At 32.2% G+C, this 21,523-nt stretch overlaps 3 protein-coding genes across 4 annotated transcripts; all 3 read left to right on the plus strand.

Moving 5' to 3' along the window:
* The first annotated feature begins 601 nt into the window (after window positions 1–601).
* On the plus strand, window positions 602–3,205 carry LOC149735740 (glutathione S-transferase 1-like). Its single transcript, XM_089877961.1, has 4 exons — window positions 602–1,103; window positions 1,323–1,467; window positions 1,654–1,792; window positions 2,663–3,205. Exons 1-4 carry the CDS (start codon window positions 847–849, stop codon window positions 2,839–2,841), a joined length of 720 nt encoding a protein of 239 aa, XP_089734087.1. The 5' UTR covers window positions 602–846; the 3' UTR covers window positions 2,842–3,205.
* Window positions 3,206–4,208: 1,003 nt separating this feature from the next.
* LOC149735741 (U8 snoRNA-decapping enzyme-like) lies at window positions 4,209–5,542 on the plus strand. Its single transcript, XM_089877964.1, has one exon. The coding sequence runs from the start codon at window positions 4,709–4,711 to the stop codon at window positions 5,297–5,299; it is 591 nt and encodes a 196-aa protein (XP_089734090.1). The 5' UTR covers window positions 4,209–4,708; the 3' UTR covers window positions 5,300–5,542.
* A 7-nt stretch (window positions 5,543–5,549) lies between these two features.
* On the plus strand, window positions 5,550–20,958 carry LOC149735742 (protein kinase C delta type-like). 2 transcript variants are annotated; one of them, XM_089877913.1, is made up of 17 exons: window positions 5,550–5,732; window positions 6,036–6,130; window positions 6,856–6,969; window positions 7,963–8,023; window positions 9,541–9,732; window positions 10,163–10,242; window positions 12,063–12,192; window positions 13,498–13,613; window positions 14,776–14,896; window positions 15,346–15,560; window positions 15,848–16,021; window positions 16,766–16,907; window positions 17,369–17,520; window positions 17,931–18,119; window positions 18,651–18,779; window positions 19,110–19,175; window positions 19,430–20,958. In XM_089877913.1, the coding sequence occupies exons 1-17, from the start codon at window positions 5,612–5,614 to the stop codon at window positions 19,523–19,525; spliced, it is 2,193 nt and encodes a 730-aa protein (XP_089734039.1). In that variant the 5' UTR covers window positions 5,550–5,611; the 3' UTR covers window positions 19,526–20,958. The 2 variants fall into 2 exon arrangements, with proteins under 2 accessions (XP_089734039.1, XP_089734038.1); XM_089877912.1 differs by lacking the exon at window positions 10,163–10,242 and adding an exon at window positions 10,923–11,008.
* The last annotated feature ends 565 nt before the right edge of the window (window positions 20,959–21,523 follow it).

Consider the following 21,523-nt stretch of genomic DNA (forward strand, 5'->3'; position numbering starts at 1 on the left):
TTGCGACATAAATTGGTTATGAAAAGCAGTACCACGTTTATACTTTACCTGTCGCTACGTTGTGCTAATAATAGATACGCAGTTCTGCTGTGTCACGGTCTGTTTTAGTCTGTACTGACGTAGCGTAGCAACCCGAACAGGCTACCCATAGACCCATAATCAAACGCAAACGTTTCGCCTGCCAGCATATTTGTTTAACTGTGGACATACAATGGGCCCACAATGAATCAAGAGATGAATACAATGTACTACCCACACACCCAAACCAATTCCGTACCCCTCCCAAGATAAACAATGGAGAAATTCTCATTTTAACCGAATAAGAGCGTAACTCTATACCGTAGAGTTTACAAAAGGTGAATGCCGCATAATGTTTCAACAGTCCATACCAGCGGTTGGGTATTCGATATTTAGTTCTTAGAACAATTTCAGAACGCAGAACCAAGCAAGCAAATGTAACATCTTTTTTCAGTGTAGAACTAAAATATTAAACTTGTTTTAAAAAGCAGCATTTAATCAGATAGCCTACGACCGTTGCTAAAAACACGACTAGAAAATCTAGTACAGTACTGAGAATCTCATATTTTCTGATCATGTTTTAAACAATTGGAAAAGCTCTTTTAGAGCCTTGTATATACGGTTATACAATTTTGTAAATATGCTTTGTTTTAATACGAAATCGGTCGAGAAAAAAAGAAAGAAAACATGTCTCGTCTCACCCCACCCAACTATAGTATTCTAACAAAAAGAAATCGATCGTGGCCCAAATTAACACATTATAATCGGCAATCCTATATAGTTCATCAGGAATCTATAGAAATAAGTTTGTTTTAAAAATTTACCAATATGGGGAACGGGAACGCAAAAGCGCAAATCAGCCAACAGCAACAACAGCCTCAGCGAGGTCCAGTCACTTTTTATTCCAGTGTTTTCAGTCCACCATGCCGGGGTCTTTGGATGGTACTAAAAGCATCAGGGGTTGACTTTATCCTAAAGGAGACGGACATTCTAAGCGGCGAGCACAAGAAACCGGAATATTTGGCTGTAAATTCATTAGGAACTGTCCCTGCCTTGAAAGACGGGAATTTGTGCATCGGCGAAAGGTTAGGTTACAAATGTAACGTCTGTATAGTATAACCTTACAGGCCTATTTCTAAAACATAATTGCCTCCTTATAACGTATACCTCGGACATGAAGTGTGTGAAAAAAAAACATATTATAAGGCCTGTCATATATAGCCTCACCAGCACGCGAGGATAAAAACGTTTTATCAATACCTTTTGCATACGATACCAAAGCTAATACCCCTTTATCTCGACAGTCGTGCTATCATGCAATATGTGTGCAACCGATATGCCGCTGGGTCTGCTCTCAGTCTTTATCCCAAAGATCCCGCTGCTCGTGCGGTTGTGGACCAAGTTTTATACTTCGACACCTCGCTTATTACAGCAGTGTACAAATATACGGTAAGGCAGCGCGTTCTGTACTGTAATGTGACAAACTGATATAGTCAAATGTTGCATAACGTGGTGTTTATTTGAACCAATAAGAAATATGCCAATAGTCAACAATAATCACGAAAAAATATTAATTATAACATTCCATAAATATTGTCTTATTTTGATTTCTTAAAAATGACACTTTTTTCAAAGAAAATCGCGGAAGTTCTTTTCAAGCATGAAAAACACTTGGAACTGGATGGCAAAGACGAAATGAAAAAGAAACTTCTTTCATTAGAAAACTTCTTGTCTAAGAATCGTTACCTTGCTGGAGACCACATGACAATTGCAGGCAAGTATAATATATCTATACATTGAGATTTTTTCTAAGATTATTGTAAACAAAAGTTCGTTAATTTATAAATACGCTGATCAGCTGGCGGTACATATAACTTAGTCATCGCTATAGAGAGCGCGCAATAAGTTTATGACCCAAAGGGTTCAATACTTTATGCTGCTAACACAGTGGGCATATATGTGTGTTGGGCAAGGCACTTAACGTTCATTGCTGGCAGCAGTGATCAAGTTATACAGCTTGCTACTTTTGTTTTTTTCCGGGCATGGGTATGACAATATACGTTTCGATTGTAACATTTAAAATATAAAGCATAGACACCTTATAATGTATTTAAAAAACTTTGAAGTAACGTCCGTGTGCTCTAGTCGCCTTTCTATACCTTCTATAGTATTCAGCGTAGTAATGCTTATTGGTCTGATATGTGTGCCGTGTCTTGCCGCAGGTAACATTACGCCTGTTTGCTCTGCTGCTTGCTTTCTTCGCCATTTGACCGTTTTCCATTGCTTTGTGGCACTAAAACTGTATTTCATGAGTAGTAGGAACTAGGAGTTACTGTTTGCGTTTGAAATGTTTGCTCTTGTGTACAGATTTCATAAAAACGTTATAGAAATGAGTCGGTTTAGGTTACTGGGTGGGTCGTATTTAGCGCAATTTATATTTGTGTCGAAGACCACAGGACGGCTTCTGTACTATATCAACTTAACGCGTAACCTATATTTATACCGCGGTCTTTTTTTTGTTTAAGCAGCGATTTTTTTCCCTTTAATTTTAATGAAAAATATTTTCGTAGATTCATCTGTTTTGGCGAATTTTGTTTAAAGCAGCGATTTTTTCCCTTTAATTTTAACGAAAATATTTTAATAGATTTATCTGTTTTGGCAAATTTGGTGGTGTTGGATATCTGTCACTTTGATGACTACGAAGACTTTCCTAAACTGAAAGAATGGATAAAAACAATGAAGGCTCTTCCATACTTCGAAGCTTGCTGTGGGAAGCATAACAAAGCTATGACCGAAATGTATCAGAAAGTTTTACATGAATAATATGTTAATTAAACTGATTTTGTAAAATTGCTTTTTACGGTGCCAGCATTATGGGATGCTGGGTTTGTATAAAATGAATTAAGCCTAACAGCTTTTGTAGCTAGACATGTAGTAAGCGTACCTTAATAAAAATATAGTACTGTGGGGTAAGCTACATTTCGGATCGTGTTTTGAACAATTTACAATGCTTTTTTAGAGCTGCGGGGCTTAACGGTTATATATTTTCTGCAAAGTTTCTTAGTTTACTACAAACGGGACAAGAAAAAAAGAATGAAAACATGTCCCATTCTACCCCACCCTGCTATATTAATACATATACTATCACCATTTTTCGTCACATGAATAAATATTTATATTGGTTACAGTTTTCTTGTATAACTAGGTATTATAATTATATTAACAACGTACTATATGGATGCAGTCCAATGATTTATAAATAAAAGAAGAACAAAAAATTAAGTAAGCATAAATAGCGGGCATACATTTTTTGGGGAAAGTAATGAAAAGGTTACAGAACTTTAAAACAAATGAATTTAATTAAGGAATAAATATAAACAGAAGAATATAACTTTTTGGTGGTGGTACATGCGTTGTTTCTTGGGTTTTCGTTAATCGAAATGTACCTAGAAAAATGTAAAGGCGCTGTGGCTCAATGGATAGCGCGCCTGCTTATTACCCAGAGGGTTCGGGTCCAAGGGTTGAAGAGTCGGCACTGGTGCCATTTACGTTTGAGGCACAATACACCACATTCAACGAAAATTATTCCAAAAGGCGGTCAGTAATGGATTGCCCAAAAACCCAGCCATACAAACAAAATAACAATCACCCACAAAGTAACATATACGTGGTAACTCGGCAGGGGTACAGGGTGTACAAACAAGATACCAGTATTAGATCGAATGTCGTTTTCACGCCCCTTCTTAACAAAATATCTGCTGGTAATAGTCAAACCGAATCAGTTCAACTATAGATACTCTAATACGGTTCAACACCTAAACTATTTTAAGGAGAACCCGTATCCGAAAAAGTTGAATTATACCGGAGAAATGTGCTTAAAAGTTGTGTGAGTAAATAAATTACCCAGCGTATATAGCACTGTGGTTATACTACGTGAACCGTGAACACAGTGGTTATGTACGGTTTGTAACCGTGAACATATTATGTGGTTCGAAGCTCGGTGCCGCAGCTATTGTCGTCGTGTGTTGTATTTGGGAACGCGGAAACCTGATGGCAATTATATGCAAATTAAACAGACAATGGGTGTTAGGTCAATGTATAAAACAGTTTACAGTATAGTGAGATACTCATGTCCCGTCAGACAACAGCCGATTAGTAATCTGTAGTTTCGGTGTAGTTTCCTCGCAAGTAAAATGATACGCCCCTTTAAAACCAACCACTGCGACCTGTTTGTGGACCAAATTAACAGGAACTGACATTTGATAACCATTACCAACACTCACGAGGCAGGGATATTTTAAAAACTTTTAAATTATACGTAATTCTGGACAAACAAAAAGGGAATGTGTAAAAATAGCCGAAATAAATCACCCAGTGACGTCATACCACCTGACTGAACTAGCACTGAAGCGGAACGTTGTAGGATTTGCAGTTTCACTTTTGTGTTTGGGCATAGTTTACGGCTGTAGTTGGCGACTGTAAGAGCTGTAGTGTTTTCCGGGTGTTTGTAGTTGCTCAGTCGTGCTGTGGCAAGTGTCAGGTCACGTTAAAGTACAGTTTCGACTAGCGAAAGATGTAAAATTAGCTACTCTGTTTCTTCATTGCAAAGCTTACCTTACATACACTTCCTCGTCAAAAGAAGAACTACAAGTTACCTTCACTTGAATATAGCAAAGAATATTATTGTACTATGGCTGCGGAAGAAGCTGTGTTTTTAGATTATAAGAAGAATACCTGCAATTACAAGGGCTACAGGCATGCAGCACATGCTTTAATTTATTGTAAAATGGCTCCAAGCAATGAGAAAATGAAACATGCGGTTATGATGCAGCTTAGATTTGATGGGACCTTAGGTTTTCCTGGTGGCTTTGTAGACGGTGGCGAGAACCTTGAAAATGGACTTAACCGGGAGCTTTATGAAGAAATTGGTCTTACCCAAGCCAACCATTTTTCTGAGACTGATTACTTTGGCTCTTGGTATCATGAGCATATTAGACTAATGGACCATTTCTATGTTAAAAAACTAACTGAAAATGATTTTGTTAAATTAGAGAACAGAACTTTAGAATGTCATGACTGGGGTGGGGAAACCATGGGAATAATTCGTGTCCCGTTGCAGAAATCGTCAAAAAATCCGAATTTCTATGGTTTAAGTCAATTTTTTCAACATAATTTTATCGGCAATGCAAAGCATCAGTTAATACAAGTTTTAATTGAAAGGAATATTTTACCTGCTGTAGATGTACAAGATGCATCTGTAAACGTGATCAATAATGTTTGATGTATGTACAATGCAATTTATTTGCTTTTAAGTTTTAATCACTTTGTTTAAATACTATTGTACTGTGAATATTATTGATCAACAGTATATTTCATGTCACTGTCTTGAGCTTTCAATATTACTCTCATTCCATTTTATCACTAGATAGAAAATTACATTTATATATAAATATATATATATATGTTTATTAATATATAGTCTACTGTCTACTATATGTTTCATTTCAATGTTTTTTCAATCAAGGTTTTAGTTTTTTTGTATATTTTAAAGTTAAACCAATTTTGAGCTTTTTATTTTGTTTGTAACACCAATATGGCTCCGTTTGTTCGAGTGAAAGTTGTGAGGTGTGAACCTGGTGAAACTACTCAACAGAATGGATCGAATGTTGATACGTTTGTTGCTATTAATGTCAAAGAATGTGTTGTACAGAATGGTAAGCATTTTATGGTTATGAAGTTATAGCATTTGCAAAATGTCCTTAATTTATATGAATAAATGAATGAAATTTTTTCCTCTTTCATTAATGGAAGTATATATGCTATAAGACAGATTTTCGGGCCTTTAAATAGCTACATTGTGTAGCTAAACTGTTTATTTTGGGAATTTGACTATAGGATTTAAAGTGGACATGCTGCTTGTGTATATGTATACATACTGAAACAGTGCATATGGGTAACTCTACACTCAGAGAAAATTCTAGCTGATTTAGTAAATTTAAATTTGAACATTTTCCAAGGTGTACATGGAACCCTTATGCAGAAAAAGAAAACAATTTACCCAGAGTGGGGAAGCTGTTTCGATTCTCATTTAAAAGACGGGCGAGTAATCCAGGTATATATACAATGAATGGTATACAATGTAACACTGTAAAATTAATTTATTTGGTTTGTTCTTATCTGTGCTATGTATTATTTTACCATTAATTTGTACTCTAGTTCATAGAACGTTGGGTGCATAGGGTGATATGTCTCATTAATTTTTGTAAAAGGGATTGACATTATATGTTTCAGCATCCCAGTTTTTAAAACCAGCTTTTGCTGTAAAGCTAAATTTCGGTCTAGTTTTATGGAGTGTTTCCATTTTAATGACGCCAACAACTATTTTCTTTGGACAGAATTAGTGGTTTGTTTAGATTTTGATAAATTTTTATGTCAAATATTTGTTCTGAGCAATTTGTAGTCAGAGTAATCGATGGGTGGTAACATATTTGTGATTAATGTGTGTGGGTGGGTAGATTAGGCATCAAATTAACATAAAAAGTTTTCAAACTTACTGTATAAATATAAAAATATATAATATATATATATAAGTATTAAGTATGTGGTAATGTATATATATATTAAAATACATTTCCAAATATTTTTAAGTGCACCTCTAATAATAAGTATTTTAATTTTTAAACATTTAAGTGTTTTTTAATGGGAATAGCAGCAAAACGACAGTATTTAAAAACAAGCTAAAAATAAAAATTCTGTTACATACAGTTAGTAAAATTGGTCATACACTGTTTTCCGGATAGTATTACAATATTTTAAGTTTTGCCAATTTTTTTTCAGTTGGTACTAATGCAGAAGCCTGATAAACTGGTAAGTGAATGCAACATCGGTTTACAAATGCTCGCTGATAAATGTCGCAACCAAAGTATTGGAGGTTCTGGTACTGATGTTTGGGTGAGTAATATGCATATAATGTACGAGTTTTACCATATACGATTATGTTAAGTGTTTTGTGGTCTGTTGAAATATTCCAATGTAAAACATAATAGTGGTATGGGGGAAGACGGGACACCTTTGGCACACAATATCCAAATATTCTGATCATGTTTTAAACACTTACAAGGGTCTATGGGAGTTGTGACAACTTGTGAGGATTTAGTTTTATAGTTCTTTGAATTATCTTTGCTTGCTGCCAAATGGGGTGAGAAAATAGAATGATAAGGTGTCTCATCTTCCCCGTCCTACTATACATGTTTATTATAACCCTATAAGTAACTAAAGTAACTATATACCTTGTTTACAATAGTAAACATGTAAGGCTGTGATTTCTTCTAATTAATTATGCACCAAAAAGTAACCACAACAAATTGAACTTTTCGTTTGCATACTAGGTAGTATTATCCTACTAGTTGAAGTGGTGTTGTAACATATTACACAATATATTTACATTTTCAAAAGTTTGTTTCGGTCACTTTTCTGTGCATCATTACTACCTACTGTAGATAGTAACTGTTAAAGTTGTGTTTTAACACGATCAGTTTACAATTTAAAAAAAATGTTTTGTTTTTGTCACTTTTTGTGCATGTTCAATTTGCATACTGATGATACCAACTGTAGATACTAGACAACAACTGTTAAAGTTGTATTATAACACAATCTGTTAATATTTCAAAAATTGTTTAATTTTGATCACTTATTTGTGCATAATTGCCATCTAGTGATAGTAACTGTTAAAGTTGTATTGTAACACTATATATTACAATTTCAAAAGTTTGTTTTGTTTTGTGTACTAGATAGTAATATACTAGTTAAAGTACTATTGTAACTCAATTTGTTTACGTTTTCAAAAGATTGTTTTGTTTTTGTCACTTATTGGTACATAATTACTATCTGGTGTAGATAGTAACTGTTAAAGTTGTTTTATAATATATTTGTTTTCATTTTCAGCTTGATTTGAGACCAGAAGGAAGATTGTTACTACAGGTTAAACTGTTTGTTGAACAGGAAGGTAAGAAATAAGGAAATCCTGTTCTCTACTCTTCTCTTATATTTATTTATGTTTTATGTTGTATGAGCAAGGTTTAATAGTCATGTAAGGCAATTTTCATAAAATTCCTGTCCAGATTTTCAATTGGGTAACTCGTATTTACACACCATCTACTCCATTTCAATGGTAAACTGTATTCACATTGTTAGTTTATTTATAGCTAATTTTGCCATTGTTGAGCACATAGGATAAACAAACAATAAAAGTTGATAATCACGCAAGTATACTGTCCTACTACTAATATAGAATAGAATCTGGCTTTACTCAGCTGCATTGAAGTGCAAACCGTAACATATTCTAAAAGATGATAAGTTCCACACCTGTTTACTTCCAAGTCATAGTTATTAAGTCACACAATCAGTGGCGCAGCCAGAAAAAAAATAAGGGGGGGGGGTTTAATCAAAAAATTAAAAAAAAAAAAAAATTTTTTTTTTTTTTTTAATTTTTTTTATTTTTGGTTTAAAAGAGGGGTCGCGAGCCCCTAAACCCCCCTTGACCGCGCCACTGCACACACTCGTTAAAAATATTTTTATTTTAAAATATAGAATGTTAAATTTAGCTTTGCAGGTATGAGATTGGGTATTTTCATATCCACATACATATTACAATCACATGCATTATATATATATAGCATGATTAATATGTTTCAGTGTACCTTAAGCCTAATTTGGTATCTGCTCCATTGGTGCTTATACGTTAGGCAAAGCCTCATTACTTCGTGTAGAGTGAAATCACTTAACAGGAAATATTCATAATACGCAATACATTGGTGTTCTCTGGTGCACAGTGATATGACGCATACTTAGCCTAGCAACCCCCATATTAACTTTGTGTTACAGCGTAGTAAACTGAAATAACTTACATGGCAAAGCAGGTTACCGGACCTAGTAATGCTTTAGCCTTTAAAATAGAAACTGTTTTGTTTAAATACTTGGTTTGAATGTAGCGACATTGTTTTAACATTTAACACGAAAAACATGTTTCACTTTCTATTTAAAGATGGTTTGCATTTTCTACTAGAATTTTGAAGATTGTGTTTGCAATTTCATAGAATTTTGAAGATTGTGTTTGCTTGTATATTAGTTTTAAAAAGGATTAACTTTTACCCAGCTAACAGAATACCGCATTACTTGGTATTGTGTATTTCTACCATATATGTTGACACAATTAGTCAGCTTGTTCTACCTGTGACAGCCGTTTGCATATGTATGATATTGCTTTTATATCATTGTGATACACTTTAGTTACTCTTATATATTGCACTTGCACATAATTAAATACACCTGATAACTTTATATTTTCCAAACACATAAAGTAAGTTACATTTATTTATTCATTCACATAAAAACATATTTAGTTTCGAATATTTTACTCTTATATAGTACACTCAATTGAATATACAAAAAAGCATATTATATTTATTACAACACAAAAGTCCCTATAATATACATTGTTCTCACTCAATATTTTTTTACCAGATTTAAGTCAACAACCAAAAGATGAACTTCCGACACGTACAATCCAAAATCGCCGAGGTGCAATTAAGAAACAAAAAGTCCACATGGTTAAGGGCCACGAACTCACAGCACGATTTTTCCACCAGCCAACATTTTGTTCCGTGTGTAAAGACTTCATGTGGGGCCTTAACAAGCAGGGGTACCAATGTAAAGGTGAGTCGTATGAATAGTAAATCAGGGCCTTTCACCATCTTCAAACAATACAGTATTTTAAGAAATATTAATCTACAAAATCGAGTATAAGTACTTTCAAACAAAAAAGTGGCGATATGAGTTCCTTTTGCCCCCTATAACGCTTTGTTTGCCTGCTACTACCTGTGATACATACAGTAGGGTTGAGTAAGATTATACTGTTTTGATTCATTAGTATACTGTTCAATACTTTTTTAAACATTCCAAAATCAAAATTAAATTGAACAGTTTAAATGTAGCTTAGAACTTATATACAAATGTATCTTATGCTAATTTTGCTATGAAATACTAAAATAAAAAAAAACCCATAAAGTTTACCGTTTATGAACCCTTAAAAAAGATTATATTATAACTTCCTCTGTATCTGAATAACATGGGGTTATAACTTTAGTATGCCAGGCTGCCATGCACAAGAGATGTAAGGAACATGTTCTCGGTGTTTGTGTTGGATCTAGCAATGACATAAACCTAGTAAATATACAGCACTGTGTATATGTGGTTTATGTTAAATAACGGCCATGGTTCAGTTCTTTATGTTTGGTGGCTACAAAATGCATTTTACATTGTATTATACTCAAGAAAATGCAGAGAAAATCTAGTCCAATATCAAAGTCTTATATATTTTAAGATCTATTATTTTAATCTCTAAGCCAAACACTTGTTTAGTCGATATAACATTTATTTTATTACATTATATTATTTTCCAAAAAAAATACAGCAATAATCTAGTCCAATATCAAAAAAAGTATTTAATATTTTAAAAACTATTACTTTGATCTCAAAACTTTTCCCCAAGCACTTACATTTAATAACTTTTAAATGGAAAGCAATTGCTTGCCCTGCTTTGAACCCTATGCTCTTGTTATTGCACCTCTGGGTTAGATTAAACCCAGATTAAGATCTATTGATCTAAACATCTACAAATTTAAACTAAAGATTATACAATCTTGATTTTTTTAAGCCAAATTAGTCTCAACAAGTAGTATTAATGACATATTTTATTAATATTACCGTAGTTTAAAAATTAAATATATAATAACAAACTATATATATATTAAAATTGTTTTTTTAAACTTGTTGTGGCACTAATATAAACTAACTGTTCAAATTCTTAGTTTCTTATGATTTTGCATGTGGTGTTATTGTTTTAGAATGCGGCATTGCAATGCATAAGAAATGTGTTCCATGTATTCTCACCAAGTGCAGTCGGTCTACTGAACGTTGTGATACCACACTGGTTAGTATAAATGCATATATATCACCATATCACTACCATGAATATGTATCATGGTATCACATATCACAAATTTATATCACGGTCATTGGCGCCTAACATGGGTACTATGCAAGGTATGCGTGTATATACCCTGAAAAAAATAGTACCCTACTATAAATAAATGATTTAATATCTCACAAACATGTTTTAAAATAAAGGCTATACGGTAGTGATAGTGCAATGTCAGTCTTTTTTCCAATAAAAGAATAATCTTGTAATCAACTAATAAATAACTTTAATTTTGCCGGTCATAATTTTTTGTCTTTTTAAACCTATGGGTACCCTGACTTTTCCAAAGTTAAACACTTATGATCACTGTTTCACGAATACATATCACAAAGTTTACCATTAGGGTTCATTTTTTTATACTATGTGTAAGTAAGGAAATGAGTGGTATGGTCAAAACTATAGAACAAAACTGGATCCCATATAAAATGTGGATATATCAAATTTAGTTAATTTGCGGAATGCCCTAACATAATTTTATTTTGTAACAGTTCTGTTAAAAAAAATAATGTTAATGTTTGTATCAAAAACTAACTTAATGAACTTAAAATAAACTTATGTTTTATAACTCACCAATTCTAATGCAATATTTAAATTAATTGTTTGTGCTGATTAAAAAGTTTGGCCAAAAGGTTAATTCTAATTGATTATTTTCCTTTCAGTTAAACTGCTGTAACTATATTTTGTATTTAGCTGCATTTGGTCCAAATTATGAAGGGCTGTAGTGATATGTTGTTACTGCCATATGTTTGGCCTAAAATATCAACCTGATTTAAGATAAGAGCCTTCCAATAATCGATATTTTAACCGCTGACATTATATAAATCTTGTGTTAACGCCATGCTTTAATTTACACATGGTATTAAAAAAAAAGCTTTTTCTTAGCCCGTCCCCCAAAAAATGTTGAAAAAATATTCTAGTCTGTATTTGTTTGACCTGCTTTTAGTGTTTAATACAGTATTTATTGTTTTAAAATCAATTCTGTCATTTTAATGTCCAATTGTTTCAGTATCTTAAAGAGAGATTCAAAATCAACATGCCCCATCGCTTCAAAGTGTTCAGCTACAAGCGTTTCACCTTTTGTGACCACTGTGGTTCAATGTTGTATGGTTTAATACGACAAGGTGTTCGCTGTGAAGGTAATACCATGTTTTAAATTGTATGAATATGTTCATTGATTCTATAAAAAGCTTTATCGTATAACAGGGGGCGTGCTATTGTGTGTTTTGATCTGTTGATAAAACAAAGAAAGTTTTTTACAATTACAATTGAGTTATATTCTAATAAATGTAAGTAAGTCCCACAGCAAGGGCCAGAGTTGACCTATTACCCCAACACCCTGGGTGCTAGAGAATATACTTCATTAAACTGCTTTTTAATTAATTAAAAAATGAACAAAATTTAAAATACCAAACACGGATTATCAATCTATTTATCAAATCAAATTATTAGTTGTTCAATTTATGATGATGTATCTTGTTTTAGTTTTTTCCACTTACAATGTATAATAAGTTACTTTGCACTTACATACACTAACATACGTCTACATCCATTGGTTTAATGGTTATAAACTAATTTTATGTAAAATAAATTTTATAAAAAAAAATTAAGTTTTTGGTTAATTTTCGCTGGTGCCTTACAATGAAACATTGCAATATATTTTTATATATTTGCTAACTTTATATATTTTTCATTGATTTATTACAATTCTGCGTGGAATTGAAAGTGAAAGTTGTTCAGCCAATATAACAAGCTTACACACCACTGTTAACTGGTATAGCCATTCCTAGATAAGTCAGCGGGGATCTTTTGTGATTAAAATAACCTTCTATTGACATGAGCTTAATTTCAACAATAATCTTCCCATACATCTGGCTACGTTTACCAAGAATCTAAACAAAGAAAGTTATGTCATCTTTTACACCCACGCGACATTTATTCCTAATATAAGTACCCAGACAATGTAAATATATAAAATCTTTTCCACAACCGTTGTCTATCATGTTGCACCAGCAGGAACTACCTTCAGTGGGAAATATTTCTCTTCACTATTTATTTAAGATTTTCTGGACAAAAATTTGAATCTTTGAAACTGGTATTTTAGTCCAACTATCTATTTAGTAAAACTAATATACATAATTGTAGTTATTAACATATTAGCAGTATTACCATTGATATTTTATTATCACAATCAAAGTTCTAATTATGTTTTATTTAGTTTAAAAGTTTTCGGTCAAAGAAATTCATTTTAACAATTCATTAGGGTTTACTGTTAAAGGATTTTTCGAAATCTTTCTTTATCATTCTAAATATTTATATACTGTTTTTCTGCATTCACTTTATATTGTATTGCATGTTGTTGTTTTTTTAATATCACATCCCCACTACATACCAGAAAGAATTATTAATATTTAACCAACTTCATTAAAACTACTTGTTTACAGAATGCGGGACAAATGCTCACCATAAATGTTATAAGAAGATGGCACATACATGTGGTGTAAACCAAGCATTACTGGCTGCAGCATTGGAAAAACTTGATAAAGTACCTTCAGTTCAGGTGCCTATGTTATATATTGATAATACTATTGTGGGCATTTAGTGGGCAAGACACTGGGCTGTGTTATAACAACTGTCATTGCCCCGCCACTCGATGGTAAATTAGTTACATTCGTAAGTTCCATATCTGTGTATTATTAACTAACCTTGACATTTATTATGTTATGCCTTAATTAAAACTGTTTGTTACAAACATTAACAGTTGTGACATATATAGTAGTATATGGTAATAATATGGGACATGTTTTCATTCTTTTTACTCGTCCCATTTTGTAGTAAACAAAGAATATTTACAGAAGTTTAAAACTGTAGCCCTGTGGTTTTAAAAGAACGTTTAATGTTGTTCAAAAACAATCAGGAAATATGGGATTAAATAACATTCGAATTCATGATTGCTATCAGTTAGATAGAATAATATTTGTTTTGTGATGCGGCAATTGTGACTAATATCATTTAAACACAGACATATTTTGTCTAAGTTGTCTAATATCTTTTGAACTAGACATTTTACATACATCATGCGGCAGAGTGATTGCTAAATTAAAAAATATTATTTTTTTGCATCACATAGTTTTTATGTGGGGTACATACATATACAGCATAGCACATATAGAGCAAAATGTAAAAATATTTTATGAGGGGATTTTCACATTCTTATCTATTGGAGTAATATGTTACATAGTAGCATACCATGGACAAGGGGGTAGTTTGTTTTACATCATGTTTTATTAAATTAATCCCTTTTTTTTCTTATCACGGTGTTATGTAGCAATCTTCCAACAAGGTACTTCTTATACTAAAAGAGATGAAATAAATATTATGCTATTTTCGGCTCTATTTTGCAGAAACACGCAAGTTTTATTTGCAAATAATAACTTTGTAAAAACTACATAGCAATTTTGGCAATTTATACAAACATATATATATAATACGGTGGGGGAAGACGGGACACCTTTGGCACATAATATCCAAATATCCTCATTGTGTTTTAAACAATAAACAACGGTCTACGGAAGTCAAGAGGATAGGGTTTTATGTTTCTTTGAATGTTCTTTGTTTAATACCATACAGGACGAGAAAATAACATGAAAGAGTGCCCCATCTTCCCCCCCTCTAAAAAATTAATAACAAAAATTTGTAATAGAATTTTTGTAAATTTACAGCAAAAGCAGCAGCCCATACCCCCGTTTGCAAACCATGAATCTGCCATATATGAGGACGCGTCACAACTTTTGATTCCTAAAGAAAAAGCGAACAGAAGGATATCTGCACCTGCTATGGATGGTAAAAAAATTATGATATTTTTGAAAATGAACTAGAATATTAGATTTTTGTTAAAATTTTATATAAATTTAATACGCTATAGTGTATTTATTATACCATGGCTGTAAAACCTCACATTTCTGTCTAATAAGTGTAGCTTTAAAGATGCAATCGCTGTGTTTTTTAAAGCATATGTTTTCTATTGTTAAAATTGATGTAAAAAATTCGTTTTTAATATATTTATATGCTTCTTGTGCAAGATTTCTATGTATATATTATGAAGATGTCACTTATATCTTTTTTCTAGTAATAGTTAGAATTAACAAAAATCTGCACTAATTATTTTCTGATTTTTTTACTTGCTATAACTGAATAAATATTTTACAAAAATACTGCAAAACATGATTGAATCTCAAAATGTACCAGCAGTTTATTGTATCATATAACTCAATATTCTCCAAACGTTCCAGACATGTACGAAGCAATGTGGAAAGCCGAGAGCGGTGAACCGATGCGTCAGAAATCCAAGGAAGCTCCTGCTAAACTAAACAACGCTTCTGCTTACCCTGTTGCCCAAAAACCAACCCCTGCCCCCCGTTCTTCAAGGAGACCTCCCGAAGAACCCAAGTTTAAATCGGAAGATTTTAAAATGCTCAAAGTTCTTGGGAAAGGCAGTTTTGGAAAGGTGAGGTTTTCTAAGAATTTTTACGAGTTTGTAGCCTTTTTACTTTTGTCATGGATATTGTAGTATCTTTAAAAAATATCTTTTTAATTTTGTGTAATGTTCTTTAGTGTGCTAGATGAAAGATAATAATGTTTTGTGTACAATTTTTATCTTGATTAAAATGATATGACAGCCATGAAAGTTGGAATTAAGGCCATAGTTTGCCATCACCCAAGAATTTCCCTAAAGTGTATTACCTAAAAAAAAACTCTTCCAATTTAAACTGAAACAAAACCTACACATCGTAGGTTCTACTCGCCGAATTAAAAGGGAAAAACAAGTTCTATGCCATCAAAGCATTAAAGAAGGATGTAGTTGTGGAAGATGATGACATCGAATGTACGATGGTGGAACGACGAGTGTTAGCTCTCTCATGCCAACACCCCTACCTCACCCATCTATTCTGTACATACCAAACTAAGGTTGGGATAATTTTTATTGTTTTGCATTTTTTTTTCTCATAGAGGCTGTAGTAAAAGGTGGGCTTAATATCGATGTATGTTTTTGTACCAGGCTAAGGTGTGATATTTGTATTATTTCACATGTTTAATTGCCATATTAAATGACAATATATATATATATATGAATGTAACTTATGTAACTTACTTTATCCTCGCGTGGCCGGAAAACGACAGTCGTTATCACATGGGTTTAACACCTCGTGCCAGCTTACGAGTTACCATGTATGTTACTTTGTGGGTAATTATTTTTTTTGGATTTTTTTAAATTTTTTTTTATGTATTTCTGATAATTTAGACAACCCATTAGTAACCACTGGGTTGGAGCAATTGCGGTTAAGTGTCTTGCCCAAGGACACATACGCCCACAATGGTAGCAGCGTCGAGCCTTGAACCCATTACCTCTGGGTTACAGGCAGGCGCGCTAACCACTACGCCACGGCGCCGGACAATATATATATATATACTGAATATACATATTCATACATAATATACTAATTACCTAGCTAAGCTTAGAGATAAAATAGCATATTACAATATTCCGAAACATTTCAATAATAAATAGTTCATATTTTAGTCTGGCCTTTAGAAATTAGTAATATACATGTATGGTTCTATGTCGTATCTTACTGTAGGACCTCACCCACGTAGTATAGAATCATCTTATTTTATTAATTTAAAATGCTTTAACCCAACATACTGTTATAGGAGCATTTGTTCTTTGTCATGGAGTATTTAAACGGAGGTGACTTGATGTTTCATATACAAGCAAGTGGAAGGTTCACGGAACAACGAGCAAAATTCTACGCGGCTGAAATCTCACTTGGATTGCAATTTCTTCACAGTAAAGGTAAAACCTAAACTGTATTTTTTTACATTTTTTTAAAACTAAGACTGTATTTTTATTTTTTACATTTTAACAAGTTTTTGAACTTTTTGACATACTTCCATTGTTTGTAGATGCTTATAAACTGATTTTTTATATATGTATATTTATATGTAGTATAGTGGTGGAACATGGAACACCTTTAAATCTGTTTTCTTGTCCCATTTGGTAGTAAACATAGAATATATTCAAACATTTTTAAACCTTAACCTTATGGCTTCCATAGACCGTTGTTAACTGTACAAAACAAGATTAGGATATTTGGATATTATGTGCTAAAGATGTCCCGTCTTACCCCACCCTACTATATATTTGATGAAGTTAAACATTGACTAATATTTGTTTAAAATTATTCCTATTACAATTTAAATTAGAAAAAAGAAAAGTTGATAATTGTATAACTTTATAATATGACATCACTATAGGAATTGTGTACCGAGATTTGAAGCTGGATAATGTTTTGTTGGATTCTGACGGCCACACTAAGATCGCTGACTTTGGTATGTGTCGTGAGAATATGAGCGAAAACAACAGAGCTTCCACTTTCTGTGGCACGCCCGATTATATCGCACCTGAGGTATGGGGAGTATTGATAAACATGAACTGTAATAAATAATAATTAAAATACTTTTGTGTTTTTTTGTATTGATGGTTGCTAATGAATAAATTTTAGTTTTTGCAATTTTGTTGAAAAAAAAATTTACATATGTATCAAATGTTTGTTGTTTATTACTTGTCTCCAAAAACTATACAAAATAACAATTATATACTAAACAGTACTACTACTAGTTACTACTATTACAGGATAAGGTGGATGGCCTACCATTAACACATAATATGCCATTTTTCTCTATAGAGTTATTTATTTATGGATCCCGTTATTTAGTTATTTAAATATTCTTTTTTTACTACCATGTCATGTGAGACGGTAGAAGAAAATAAAAAATCCCATCTTACCCCAGTTTTTATACAAAAATCCACATGCAGATTCTTCAAGGTAAGAAGTATAGTTTTGGTGTCGATTGGTGGTCAAGTGGTGTCCTCTTGTACGAGATGATGCTCGGACAATCTCCCTTCCATGGGGAGGAAGAAGAAGATTTATTTCAAGCGATTCAAACCAAACAACCGATATATCCTCGTTGGATGCCACGAGATGCAGTGGATTGTGTACGACAGGTGGGGATATTTTTTGTGTCTGTTTAAAATTGAAAATTATTGTATAAAAAAATAAAATTTATATAACTGAAAAAATTTGAGCCATTGCCATTTTAAAGTTTTTCTAAAATGCAGTGATTGGTTAAAAAAAAATGCTGATATTTGTTAAAAAGTTTTTAATTTTTACAGTTGATTGTGTGTGGCAGGTGGAAATATATTTTTTCAAACTGAAAATTATTGTCATCCAGGGCTAAATTACCAATCAAATCTCTTTCTAAAAGGCAGTGGTTAATTAAAATATGAACTTTCTGATATTTGTTTAAAACTTTCTTGTGTACGACAATATTTTTTTTAATTTTTTTTTTGTGGTGGAAATATTTTTTTAATTTAAAACTTTCCATCTACCAAATTTTCTTTTAAAAGTGATAAAAAATTGTTCGTTAAATTTTAGTGGTTTGCTCAAATTTATCCAATTATTTAAAGTTTAACTATTTTCTATTTACCAGTATGTGTTAGAATTTTTATATAATAATTTTTTTGATTATTTTTCAGCTTTTACAAAAAGAGCCCGAAAAGCGACTTGGAGTTTGTGGGGACGTCACCAAGCATAAATTCTTCAGTTCAATTGATTTTACTTTGCTTCTTGAACGAAAAATTAATCCTCCATTTAAACCGAAAGTGGTAAGAGAGTTGAAAATTGTCATTATTACCAATTTTTGTAAAAAAATTTTTTTTAAAAACTGACTTATATTTTTTTTTTATGAGAATTTATGAGCAGTCCTTTTTATTTCTAAAACTTTTTGTCAAATTTTTTTTTTCTTATTTCTTTCTTATTTCGTTTTTAAAAATTACAGATTTTTTTACCACTGGTAACAGTTGGCATTTAGATTAAGTCTAGAATATGATGATATTACAGTACGACCACACATATAGTATTATTCTCATACAGTAATAACAACATTGTATTGAAAGTTTCATTAGTTTATTGATTACAATTTTTACTTTGTCTAGCGCTCTGCAAGTGACTACAGCAACTTTGACAAAGAATTTTTGACGGCGACCACAAGACTTACTAAGGTGTGTAACATCGTTAGGCAAGACACAAAGAAGTTGTTTTAACTCAGTACTCGGGTTGTATAAATTTTTAGCCATACTTTAAAAAAAAATGATAATAATCACGTACCAAGATACATGGTAACTAATATGGGAAAAAAAGAAATTACGAAGTGTATGAAACAGAATACCCATTTTATTATGACTGCAATTGCCCCTTTTTTGCAAAAAAGAACCAAGTTTCATTCATTTTTAACTTAAATGATATTTTTCCACAGGCGGACAAAGACGTGATAGCTTCCCTTGACCAAGCTTTATTCAAAGGCTTCAGTTTCGTAAACCCTCAAAGCAAAAAGTGGCTTACTGCTTCATGAATTGGAGGAAAAAACAACATAAATCCTCGTTAAGACAGCATATGTCGATTCTGTCACTTCTTCAAAGTAGCTTGCCAAGTATTTAGAGCAGTCATAACTTCTGGTAATAATTCTTTGAAATTCTCTTTTTTATTACATATCTATCATTTTCTTAATACTGTATTTATATAAGTAGTCATTCGTTTTGTGCATACCGATTCAAACCTATTAACATATGATCATTAGCATACAAACCAAATCAGATTATATTTTATAAAATGTTGTGTTTTATATTTTTTGTATAGTAGGGTGGGGTAAGATAGGGCATTTTTTTATTCTATATTCTCGCCCTATTTGGTAGTAAACCAAATTATATACAAAGAATTATAAAACCATGTCCTCACGACTCCCATAGACTGCTGTTAATTATTTGAAACCTGATCAGGATATTTTCATATTATGTGCTAAATGTGTCCCGTCTTCCCCTACCTACTATATATTCTCCATGTGGGAACTAATGGCAAATTGAAATGGAAAATATGATTTAACCCCAGGTACTATGCAATGGTAACAGTAAATTTTTCAGAATCATGAATCATTATACCAGGGGTGGACGAATTAATGCATTTAGATGTAAAATTTTTTGTTCTAGCACGGCAAAAAAATATCAATTAAGTTAACCAACTCATGTTTTTCCCATACTGTACCATAATACAGGTTGGGGTAAGTTGGGACACGTTTTCATTGTATTTTTATCTATTTGGTAGTAAACCGAATAAAATTTAAAGAATTTTAAAACCGTATTCTCACAACTTTGATAGAGCGTTGTTATTTGTTAAAAACACGATCAGGATATTTGGATATTATGTGCTAAAGTTGTCCCATCTTACCCTAAAGTACAATATGACTTACAAAGTCCATATATGTAAATTTGAGACAAAATCTCGTCCAAAAGTTAAAACATTTTGCCCCCGTTTGATGTATAGTGCTTGTAAAAATATCATGTTTCAAGTTACAGCATTATTCATTTATCAAATAGTAAAATCATCATAGGCCTATTTTATAATTAATTGCACTTTTTGATCACGATACTAATGTTAAAGTTACTGTTACATCCAATGCATATGTTGGTATGAGTTTATTAAGAAGTTTTTTTTACCACTGATAATAAGACATTACCATTGTGGGCTTTTAAAACCAACATTTGTGTTTTTATTTCAGTTTTAATAATACTTCATTATTTCGTAATTTGGATGCTTTTCGGCTCACTTAAATTGCGATATTATTATTATTATTGTTGTTGTTGTTGTTGTTTTTATGCAATTTATCCTGAAGGGCACTTTCGTTTGTTTTTAAGTTTCATTTGTTTTCAGTTAGTCAAGTCAGTGTAATTGCACACTCAACTATGTACATTAATCACCAGATATAAGCAATAAAGTGAATTTTAAAATCTGGTTTTATTTGTTTTGTATTTGTAATAGCTAATTTTTACTAAATTTACGAAGAAACTGAAAATATCTGTGATGAACAAAATGAGTCCATGGTTTTTTTTAAGTACGTTACTGTGGGGGGGCAGATAAGTTTGTTTTGTCCTGCCCGAAACAATAAACGAAACATTATGTATCCTTGCGTGGTCGGAAAACGACAGTCGTCATAACACGAATGTTAATACACCTTGTACCCGTTTCGAGTTACCATGTATGTTACTTTGTGTGTGATTTTTTTGTCAATTTTCTTATGTATGGCTGATAACTTGGGCAACCCATAAGTGACCACTGGGTTGGAGCAAATGTCTCTGAGTGTCTTGCCCAAGGACACAATCAATTCATTTTGTCTCCCATGTTTTGTCTTGTCAATTTTTTGAAAAAATTTGTTTCAGTGAAACATTTTGTCTTAGTAAGACATTAAATCCCAGACATTATCTCAGACATTTTGTCCAGAAAGTTTTGCCAACGACTGTTTTTCTTGGATATTTTTCTTCGGAATTTTGTCTTAAAAAATATATTGTTTATGCACGAG

This window comes from Ciona robusta, chromosome 5, assembly GCF_009617815.1.
Source record: "Ciona robusta chromosome 5, ASM961781v2".
Taxonomy (NCBI): domain Eukaryota; kingdom Metazoa; phylum Chordata; class Ascidiacea; order Phlebobranchia; family Cionidae; genus Ciona; species Ciona robusta.